General features: G+C 35.3%; 3 protein-coding genes across 3 annotated transcripts; 2 read left to right on the forward strand and 1 right to left on the reverse strand.

Annotated features, from left to right (window-relative positions):
• Positions 1 to 2679: 2679 nt before the first annotated feature.
• On the forward strand, positions 2680 to 5020 carry LOC105248271 (protein sly1 homolog). The gene has a single exon (XM_011252964.3). The coding sequence runs from the start codon at positions 2937 to 2939 to the stop codon at positions 4827 to 4829; it is 1893 nt and encodes a 630-aa protein (XP_011251266.1). The 5' UTR covers positions 2680 to 2936; the 3' UTR covers positions 4830 to 5020.
• A 191-nt stretch (positions 5021 to 5211) lies between these two features.
• On the forward strand, positions 5212 to 7314 carry LOC105248272 (cilia- and flagella-associated protein 73). Its single transcript, XM_011252965.3, has 4 exons — positions 5212 to 5466; positions 5844 to 6132; positions 6254 to 6493; positions 6926 to 7314. Exons 1-4 carry the CDS (start codon positions 5348 to 5350, stop codon positions 7277 to 7279), a joined length of 1002 nt encoding a protein of 333 aa, XP_011251267.1. The 5' UTR covers positions 5212 to 5347; the 3' UTR covers positions 7280 to 7314.
• A 303-nt stretch (positions 7315 to 7617) lies between these two features.
• Positions 7618 to 11262, reverse strand: LOC105248273 (coiled-coil domain-containing protein 63). The gene is made up of 7 exons (XM_011252966.3): positions 11085 to 11262; positions 10605 to 11003; positions 9982 to 10316; positions 9257 to 9480; positions 8712 to 8974; positions 8143 to 8432; positions 7618 to 7811 (listed from the first exon to the last, which is right to left on the reverse strand). Exons 2-7 carry the CDS (start codon positions 10950 to 10952, stop codon positions 7631 to 7633), a joined length of 1641 nt encoding a protein of 546 aa, XP_011251268.2. The 5' UTR covers positions 10953 to 11003; positions 11085 to 11262; the 3' UTR covers positions 7618 to 7630.
• Positions 11263 to 11653: the final 391 nt, after the last annotated feature.

Genomic DNA, 11653 nt, shown 5'->3' on the forward strand with positions numbered 1-11653 from the left:
TGTACGCATGACCGTTCGTCGCGAGAGGCATCTAAAGACTGAGCGACACGCAGGTAAACCGGCACATAGAAACGGCAGTTGTCGTTACAATATGGACGCCTTGCTGTTTTCTGAGTTGCAGGTAACCAATTGTATATACAATACAATACAAAAGACATAAAACCTAAAGGAAAAATCATAAAATCTAACGGAGAAAAACCTAATGGAAAAATTAAAACCTAATGAAAAAGTCATAAAACCTGATGGGAAAGTTATAAAATATAAATTTCTAACACAGCGAGTCGTGGAGAGTTTGATTTTGTAAAAGATAATGTTTCTCTTCGGCAAGAAAAGCCGCTCTGCAATTCTAAAATTCGTGAGTCCTTGGTGTATGTTCTTAATTTTGGCTGAATCTGAAGAGCATACGCCAATTAGATTCACGAATTTTACAACGGTTACAAAGCAGCTTTTCCTGCTAAACACACACAGCCATTGTTTACAGTAGGAATCAACTCTCAAATGAAGTTGATATAAAAAAATTTGAACTACTAGATCTTGAAGTTTATGTAAGAGACAATACTGCTGACAGTGGGTTTGTATGTTTAAGGACATAATCGTTAAGAGGAAAAACAAGAGATTAAACCTTTATAGTTTGTTTAAAATCTAACTAGTATCCTGAATTAAGTCTAAGAACTATGAGTTCTCTTGCTCCTGTTCCCGAAGTTGCTGAAGCCATACCTATTAAAATCCCTCGAGATGCTATCGATCTAGGAATAACATTTGAAAATATAGAACAGGGATAATTACATAAACACTACGCCAGATCTTGTAGCATACTGGATTAGTTTATTCTGTCAGTATGATGTTAAATTCCAAGTAGCATATGAGGAATATCTCACAGATCCAGATGAGGATGTTAAATTAATTGAGGATTAAAAAATTTCTGGAAACAGTTCAGGAAAAGAAAACGAAGTTTGGAAAAAAAGCCTTTTCATTGCATTATCAACCCATCTAATATTGACTTGAATATAAAAAATTTCCCTAATTTAACAATTTGTGCCTTAATTTATGCAGTAGAGAAACAGGAGCAATATGGAAATGAAACATTGAGAATATAGTTTGAGATGACCATATACCAATTATGTATAAATGTATGGTGAAGAAAGCGCTGATAGTTGACATGTATCTTACTCCTGATCTTGTAGGCTCCAAAAAAATGGCAACTATTGTAATAATTGGTCATTCTCGAACAATCGATGTTCTTTCTGGAATACATAATGCATTTTTCGAATTTTTTTTTAATTTTGTAATTTTCTTGAAAATCATCGAGGACATGTATATTTAAAAGTAGTTCGTTTATCATTTTATCTCAAAATAATAAAGAATTTATGATACAGATTGTATGTTTTCCCATATTTGTCATTATACGATTATAATTAATATTTACAATTCTATTAGAAATACACATCTCTTAGAATGCAAATTTTTTAATTAATTATCGATTGTAATTTAAATATTATATAATATGTTTATAACATTTGCATACATTTTATTATATTTGTAAAATTATATTTACTCAAAGTAAAATGATATTAATATTAGTATTAATTACTATATTATTAATATGTTATACTAAAGTTAATGTAATGTTATAATAATTATTAATATATTATATTACTACTACAATATTATTAATATTATAATTAATATTAAAATTACGAAAAAGATTTTACTCGACTTTAACGGAATCTACTTTCAAGGGATTCGTTAACTATAAGCTATTCTAGATGGAAAATTTGAGAAATTGTACATATAATTATTTTTCTCAGGTCCTATAAATCATCTGGATGGAAACAAACCGAAGTATTTCTTTTCTTTCTACGTATTATATAGTCGAACAGACACTTTTCTTTCAAAATTAGAAAACACTATTCTGAAAGAGATATATTGCTCTTTTGAAATTCACCCTTAATTATTCTATTCTAATGGTATATATATAAAGAAAGTGTGTCCTTGAAGAATTCTTAAATCTTTTACACAAAGCCTGCTTTATCTTTCGGTGCATTTAAGAAACATGTGTTTCTGGAATGCACAGAAAGGTAAAGCACTTTCACCTGAAAGTCCTGACTTATACGAAAATAAAGTAGTGGAAAGAGTAGATAAGATATTCGAAAAACGATGCAAATACGCATATCCCAGTTTGTTATAAAAGCAAAATGTTTATTATTGGCGACAACAGCTATAAATTTGATGTGCAAGATTTATTTTTTTATACATAATAAGGAATAAAAAAAGGAGTTTTGTTGTTAAAACTAAATCGTATCAAATGTCATTGCATATTTGATGTGAAAGCCAACTAAATTAAACTTCGTTATCATAAACAATATTACAATAAAATTTCATATTACAATAAAACTTATTTATTGACAAATTTTGCCAAATTTATTTAAAGAAATATATTAATGACAATTTACTCGGAGAAGAGAAACGTACTATATATAATTAACAAAATAAAGTATATAATTGTAATGTATTAAAAAAAATTATAAATTTTATTAGAGAAAAATTATTCAAATCAATCTATTGTTATCAATAATAATTCAGATAATTGTAATTTCTGCATTACTTGAAATCGATAAAATCTATTTCTAACTTGATTATGCGGATAATGTCGCATGCGAATATCTCGGCTGGAAAAACGCCAACGTGACATACCTATTCTTTTTGCCGTCGATTTGACAGTTCCACAAGTATTGCATATTGTTGACAAATTCTTAAAAATTCAGACGACAGCCCTATATGCGATACCGAAAGCACATTCGCCGTCTTTCAGAGATCGCAGTGGGATTCACGAATCACATAACTTGACGAACGATAAATTACCGTTTGACAATCAAAACATACAAGAAAGAACGCGTGAGGTTAGGTTCCTCTAGGCTCAGGTTCCTCAGGTCACGATGAGCCTACGCGACCGTCAGATAAACGCCCTGAAGCAGATGCTGAATCTGAATCGGCCCGAGTCGCGGCTCGAGGAGGCGATGCCGACGTGGAAGCTTTTCATCTACGATCGCCTCGGCCAGGACATCATATCGCCGCTCATCTCCGTCAAGGAGCTGCGCGAGCTTGGTATCACGTTGCATATGCAACTGCACTCGGACCGCGACTCCATCCCCGAGGTGCCAGCGATTTATTTCTGCGCGCCCACGGACGAGAATCTCGGCAGGATCGGCCAGGACTTGCAGAACGGTCTGTACGATATCTATCACCTGAATTTCATCTCGCCGATCTCCCGGCAGAAGATGGAAGATCTGGCGGCTGCCGCGTTACTCGGCGGCGTGGTCGCCAACATTCATAAGGTGTTCGATCAGTACCTGAATTTTATCACTTTAGAGGACGATCTGTTTATCTTGCGCCATCAAAACAGCGACATGATATCCTATCACGCGATCAATCGCGGTGACGTCAAGGATAGCGAGATGGAATCCATGATGGACATAATCGTAGACTGTTTATTTTCAGTATTTGTCACTCTAGGTACTGTGCCCATTATAAGATGTCCCAGAGGCAATGCCGCCGAGATGGTCGCCAAAATGATTGACAAGAAACTGCGGGAGAATGTATGGGATGCGAGGAACAATCTGTTCGAGGGCGAAGCTTCTACTACCGGGCATTTCAGTTTCCAGAGGCCTTTGCTCATTGTACTGGATCGTAATGTTGACATGGCCACACCGCTGCATCATACGTGGACATACCAGGCTTTGGCACACGATGTTCTGGAGATGACACTCAACAGGTTAGTCGTAGAAGAAAATGTAGGACGATCTCCCGCTGGTGGGACACGCTCCAAGACACGCGCCTATGAGTTGGACAATAGAGATCGTTTTTGGTGCCAACACAAGGGTAGCCCTTTCCCCAGAGTAGCGGAGGCTATACAGGAGGAACTGGAGCAGTATCGCACCTTCGAAGAGGACGTAAAGAAGCTTAAATCTTCTATGGGCATTGATAATGACAGCGAAGTGGCGTTGTCGATGGTGTCTAATAATACTGCACGCTTAACGAGCGCAGTGAATTCATTGCCGCAGCTTTTGGAAATGAAACGCCTGATAGATATGCACACATCAGTGGCTACAGGTATTCTAAACGCCATCAAATCGAGACGACTCGATACTTTCTTTGAATTGGAGGAGAAAATCATGAGCAAGCAAACGCTTGACAGGAGCGTACTAGAGACCATCGGTGATCCAGATTGCGGTACTTCCGAGGATAAATTGCGTCTTGCTATTATCTATTATATTTGCACGAATATGTCTGACGCAGATTATGATAAACTGGAAGCAGCTCTGACCGCGGCTGGCTGTGATCTAAATCCGCTAGTCTACATCAAACGATTGCGCAGCTACACCCGGATAGCCGAGATCCAGAGCAGCTACGAAGGCGGAGGCACCAAGACCGTCAGTATGTTCTCCAAGCTGATGAATCAAGGGTCATCATTCGTCATGGAGGGCGTAAAAAATCTAGTAGTAAAAAAGCACAATCTACCTGTCACCAAGATAGTGGATGAACTGATGGAGTCTAAGCAGTCTTCGCGGACTGAGGATTATCTCTATCTCGATCCGAAGCAACTCAAGCATACCGAGCAGATGCCAAAGAATCGGCCGACGTTTCAGGATGTGATAGTTTTCATGGTGGGTGGTGGCAACTATATAGAATACCAGAATCTAATGGACTATGTGAAACAACGAAGTGGCGCCGGGGTGAATAAACGCGTGATCTATGGTGCCACGACTTTTATTAATGCCAAGCAACTGCTCAAACAAGTATCTCTACTTGGCCAGGAAGTCCATTCGTGAATATGATTTATATTTGTCATCTGCGGTGATTATGTATCTCCTCCTTCTCTCCCTCTCTCTCTCTCTCTTTCTTTCTGTTATCGGTGCGGAAGTTAATAGTTGCGCTTTTTTTTTAAATAAAATCGTTGATAGTTCTTGTATAAAGTACGTATGACATAAATAAAATCTGATTTATTATTTTCAACAACGCTTCTCCTGTTTTCGATTTTTCTCTTTAACGTTATGTAACGTTATATAACTGTCAAATATTCCTTATATAGAGATCTTGCGCATAGACTTCTATACACTATTATAAATACATTATATATACATAGAAGTCTGTATTCTCGCGTCAATGTATATGCGACTACATTCACAATTTGTTTGATCGATTAATCGTATACAGCAGAAAGGTAAATACGTAACGTATTTCTCTCTTTTGATATATATTTTTTAAGAAAAATACGCTTAGATTGCAACGTTCATTTAAAATCGCAGTTATTTTTAAAAATTCTTTGAGATAAAAGAGAATTATACATATGACCACGGTACAAGATGGATCGAAAGATCTCGTTCAAAGAGCTATTATCACGACGGATCCACAGAAAGCAGTCTCGGAATATTTTGTATCCAAACAAGAGGAACGTCAATGTATCAAGTAATGTATTATAATTAAAAGATAAACATAGTGTGTGTTATAATAAGATACTCTCAATTATTTTTAATATAAAGGATAATGCTAACAAAAAATTATAGGACATGTAAGAAAATGTAAAAATAAAGATGTATATAAAATAGACAATATATTGTAATAATCAATTAGAATATAAAGCGGACAATGTAATAGAATTATAAATTTTGAGACATTATTTTTATTAGTAAGAAAATTTAATAAAAAAAACTTTAATATAAAAAAATTAATTTAATTAACTATTGTTTAATTAACTATTGTTTAATTAACTATTGTTATTTATATAGATTTATTAGATTTATTATAATATTAAAAGTTATACATTTATTACCTAAACATATCAGAAAATATCCGGAATGGGACAAAGCGAGGGTTTGTCCGGCAACGGAAGTCATCAAAACTCGTCGAGAATTAGCTCAGGTCGAAGAGATACTGAAAGAGAAACAAGCGGAACGAGAGATAAAACGTAAGCATATGGACGAGCAATGGGAAGAGGCGAGAAAACAGCAATTGCTGTTGCGGGATTCTTTTATAAAGTTTAATACACTTGTGAAGGAAAATGTTGAGAAACGCGAGCGAGCGGAGCAAAAGATCAAGGAGGAACATGAGCGCCAAGAGAAATGCAGACGAGAAGTACGATAAGGACTTGATAAAAAAATTATTTCAATATTTCTAAGCTCTTTTATAAATTTTATTTAATTAGCTGTAAAAAAAATAATTTATATTGATTATATAATTGATATTTTTTCATTAGATCGAAGAATTAAAACAAAAACTACGTTATATGGAAGATGTGCGTGATAAAATGCAACGATATGTAGAGGAATATAGGAAGTATCAAAATTATTTGGATAGAGTGATAAACGAAACGGGAGAGTTTCAATCGATTAATGAAATTTTTAATCGTTACGAAACTTTAATCGAGGCCAGACAAGCATTATCTGATCATCAGGACAGAAATCTTCAATTACTAGAATATAAAGGAACAGAAATAGTATATATTCGATTTTATTATTTTAAATTGCTAGGATTTTATAAAAAATGTTATACTATTTATTTTTAAATTAATAATTAGTCTTATCTGAGTAATATTTAATCGGAATTATCTACCCTATTAATCTTCAATAATTAAACACAATAATTAAAACACATTTGTGAACTTTTTATAAAAATACTTTTAAATTAATTATTTTATCATTTTTATTCACATTTCGTATCTGAAATCGATTTTTCTGTATTATTTTTTAATTAATAAGTTTTTTCAGATAGATTTAATATTTCTTACTTTTTTTATATACTTTCTTGCTCAATATCTCTTGTTTTTTAAAATATATATTTCTGGACTTATATATCTATTCTTAGTTTTAATAAAAAAAAAAGATTAAAGAAAGAGTCGAACTACAAAAAAATTGTTCTTTACCTGCAGCATCAGTTGACGGAAGTTAAATCGCAAGTATTAATGGGACTGAATAATAAAGTGGTACAATTGCAAGAGAGATATGATCGGGCGAAAGCACAAGCATTAAAGTGGGAAACAATGGTTTCGAAAATAAAGGAAACTGCCGCTAAGAAGAACTTGGAGTTGACGCAAGTGAAGGCGTGTTGCTGGAACATGTATCAACAAATTTGCAAGAGGAAAGAGATACCTGTCAAGGTGAGCAGCGAGGACGTCGAACAACAGTTGGTTCACATTAAACGAACCATTCTTGAATTAAAGCGAATTATCAAGACCGTCAAGAAGAAGGTGCGGGAAGAGAAAGGTTTGCCGCATCACGAATAAGAACATATATTACCACGATTTCTGCGGTGACGTAATAACGGAATAAATGATAACAAAGCGATTGTGGTTCTCTGCAACAAAAAATTATAAATTATATCTCTATAAAAAATTATTGTTGGAAAAGGACCTTTCAAATATATCTCAAAAAGAATAAAATAAATCTTTCTTCCGCAGACATTAAATTGACTCAAGCAATTACTATTTTCTTTTCCGATCTCGTCATTATTTTTGCGATAATTTGATTTGCTTATATGCATCAGGTAAGCGCCATTATGTCATTAAGGAAAGGTCAGATCACGAGTCCGCGAAGAAAATGCATTGTCGTTAATTCTCTTTGATCTCTAATTCTCTTTATTGATAACGTCTTTGCATAATCTTCCTAGCCGCTGGTAAACGACAGTCGGATACGTTATGAAGCAGCATAGAGTAATCGTCCATGAGTCTTTGTCGCAGTTTCTGCATGGCTTCGGCACGTGTCAGCGGTACATCAAGGCCCTCTGAGACAAACTGCATCTGTTCTTGCTCCACGCAGCTGTATCCGAGTGTTGTGTTAAAATAATCAGAGGAAGTCAATACAGCCTGCGTGTATTCTCAACGCGCATTTAGCATTAAATGTGGCTGACTAATAGAATCTACTTTTATTTTTGTCTTTTTTTCATTGATATGATATCTCTAAGCACTATGTCTATTACAAATATTTGTCTTTGATTATCATTTTAGAGGAAATTAAAATTTGAAATACAAAACGGAAATTAGATTTCGCCACATTTAGGAGTAAATGCGAGTCTTCGAAAATACTCGCCAAATAATGGCCTGGAAAGGTCAAGGAAAAAGGATTGCAAGAAGGACGAAACGGGACTCACAGGGTACAAGGTTGAGTAGGTACCATGCGATTAATGGTAGGTACTTTCAATTTGGGTTTCCTTTCCTCGTCTATCCGTAATTGCGGAATTTTGCTGGTCTTGTCCACCCAATAAACCTTGTGAAACATCCCGGTGATCTGTTTTTCGATAATGCCCAAGTAGAGCATGACGTTGCTCATTGTCACATGAGTATTGTCGCCCAACAATTCTAAAATCGGCGAATTGTCGCATCGTATCGCCTTGAAGAGGCCATCGATCCCTCGTAGCAGTTTATCCATCACGTCGTTGCACTGAAATAAAGCAGTTTATGAGTAATCGTTTATTATATTCGGTTGCGATTCATTATGCGGACATTAAAACTGTGTAGCTATACATTTTTATTGTATTAAGGACAAGGATAACACCCATATAATAACGAGGTAATCCTTGAAAAACATAGTATTAATATATTAATAAAAAAATTACAGAGATTTATAGCGAAGATAGTTTGTGAATTATATATTTAGATATATTTTTAAGTGAGAAAAATGAGAAAAAAATAAAAGTAACATTTTGAATGATTTATTAACCTGTGCGAGGTCTTCTTCAGCAGCGTTCGCTAGTGCTGTCTGTTCCTGCAGTTCAATGGCAATCTTTTCCAAAGTTTCGGTCTGCTGCTGATCACGATGTACATTCTGGGCACGTGCCTCATCGATGGCTGCTGTCAGCTGCTCCATCCTTGCCTGAAGACTCTCTAGCTCATCATTCAACTCGTTCACATAATTAAACAGTGCGAAATTCTCCTCTTCTTGCTTGATAAAATGCGCTGTGAGCTTGTCGATTTCTTGCTCACCTATGTATTTATTGAATATTTATTACGATTGCGTTAATTGCAGTCAGAATATAACGATAAATCGATAGCAAAAACTGTCGGAAGTAATATTTTCGGATACTAAATAAGCATAAAATATAAAATATCTTAAGTTTTAAATGAACTATAAATGTAAACTAGAATAAACAAACTAGAGTAAACAAAAAAGTTGTGAGAAAATGTGAAAATATTAGAAAAAAGTAATACGTTTTTAAATGCTAACTAAAATCTCCAGTTATTTTAAATAAAAATATTTCATGGTACCAGTAAATTGCTTGATTGTCTGCAAAATTTGCGTCAAGGCCGCTATCTTGTTCTGTTTCTCCTCTCGTTTAGCCTGTCTCTCAGCTTCTTTCTTCGCGTTCAGATCGACCATCTCGCGAAATTGTCCTTTGACACCGAGAAACTCCTGCAGCTTCATTTCATTATCCAAGGTTCTCCTCAGCTCGCACATTTCCGACGTATGATTCTTCAGATCTCTTATACCTCTACAAACGAAAACATATTTGTTAGCTTAGATTAAATTGATCAAAATTTTTCTTTTGCAGGAAGATATACAGAAGATTATGCAAATTCACGCCGTGACCGAATAAATCAAGGAACCGTTACGGAATTAAATGGAAAGCGTGATCTACGGAAATTCCATGCGCCATTGGCTCCATCATCGACTGTTGCTCCCGGAGTTTCTAGTTCAACGACGACGACAATGACGTCGGATATTAATTCCAAATCAAACGCTACTGAATTATTATTAACAAAACAACCATCTAAATTATGAAGGCAATGATCCGCGTCGAACGTTTCTACTTTCGCGATTTTGTTTCGCAAATCATTTTCAAACGAAAAAGGCGTCACGGTAAATCAGAATTGCTTCGCGCATAAATTGCAACATTGAAATCTTATTATCTGATGATACAAATATTTGTGATCATAATTTTATTATGATTGACATCATAGACATGAAAAAAATCCAATACTGAAAAATCTACCTCTCGCGAAGCGCTTGAATCTTGTGCAGCTCCTCGTCCCGCTGATTAAAGGTGATGGTCGCCTGCTCGATCAGGTCGTTAATGACCTGCTTGCCCACGTTCAACTGGCTGATCAATTTATTCCACATCTGTGTGAATTGTGCCCGTTCCTTTAGCAAGGTTTCGATTTCGGCGCGCAACCTTGAGTTCTCCGCTATCACCAGGTTGAATCTCTTCGTCGCCACTTCCACCCGATTTTCCAACATCAATACTGCCTTGCTGTGCCGCGCCGCTATTTCTCTCGATTGTACATCGGTGCGCACTTTCATCTTCAGACTTGTAACTTCTTTCGAGAGCTGCAACAAGATTCGTTGTAATATTGCAGACGAAAGTGGCTTATTTTTTTATTAGCACTTATAGAGATAATCATGTAATGGCTCCTTTCATTTATTATTAATAACAACGATCGCGGTCAAATAATAGTATAATAGTTGGTTATTGAATATTCTGTCCTATTTTTCTCAGATCTATGAATCAATGATTGTATTCAATCGGATTTTTAGATTTGATTAATTTATTTGTATTTATTTATTTATTATATATATTTATGTAGATCTAAGCTCGATATTGATAATACTAGCAACCTTGCTAATCTGTTCATCAAGTTCATTTATTTGCTGCTTCTCAATCTCTATTAGCTCAATATACTTGGCTCGTTTAGCCAGTAAACATTTTAATTTCTCGTCCATCTCCTCATCTTTACGTATAAAGGCCTTTGATCTCGCGGTTTTTATCGCCAGTACTAATTCGGCTTTTTCGTACTCCAGACGTTCGATCATGTTTTGCTGATTGCTAAGTTGTAACCTCGCGTCTTCCGCACACGCTGCTCGATCATTTTCCATTATTCTATACTGTCTCTTTAGCCTCGAGAGCTCCGCCATCGTCTCGAGCTCCAGTTCGTCCTGAGCCGCTGGTTGTTGTCTGTACGCCATTTTTTCGGAGTCTTGTCTCTTTGGCGAGCACTACGAATTTCCTCAATGATTCTAAAATTTGAATAATTATTACTTATAAATTATTACTGAATTTTTGAAAAAAATGTCTCGAAGGTTACTAGGTGTACCTACTTTTTTTACGACAGATTCATAGGAGATAGTTTAAGAGGGATTTAAACGTCGGCGTCTTCTTCGCGATCGATGCTGATCACGAAGATCCATGCAGAGCCGGCTTGCACTCCAGTTATGATCTCCCCAATGACATTGGACGCCGACATTTGAGAAAGACATCTGCTACCTCGCGCATCCGATGCAGCTGTATGGCATAATGTGGCTGCTTCTGTTGATACTTCCGGTTGCCAAGCGATAAGCTCAACGACGTAACGTTTGCGAACGCTTTGGGTATTTGCGGAAATTAATTTCTGTTTTAGATTATCATCAATCATGAATCTTTTACATCTATTTTTGCGCGATATATTATATTTATGTTTCAAACATTTATTTAAATTGCAGATTCTTTCGCAAGCTTATTACTCCCCGCATTCAATCTGTTATTTATTATATAAAAAATTAGAAAAATTAATTTGATATTGCAAGCAATAAGAATCTTAATAAACAAATTTAATTTCTCAATCTTATCTCGTATTATTCTAGTGAAACTAGTAGCAATAAGATAAAAAATGAACTGATAAATTGCTCCG

This window comes from Camponotus floridanus, unplaced genomic scaffold (assembly GCF_003227725.1).
Source record: "Camponotus floridanus strain SB8 unplaced genomic scaffold, Cflo_v7.5 scaffold27, whole genome shotgun sequence".
NCBI lineage: Eukaryota > Metazoa > Arthropoda > Insecta > Hymenoptera > Formicidae > Camponotus > Camponotus floridanus.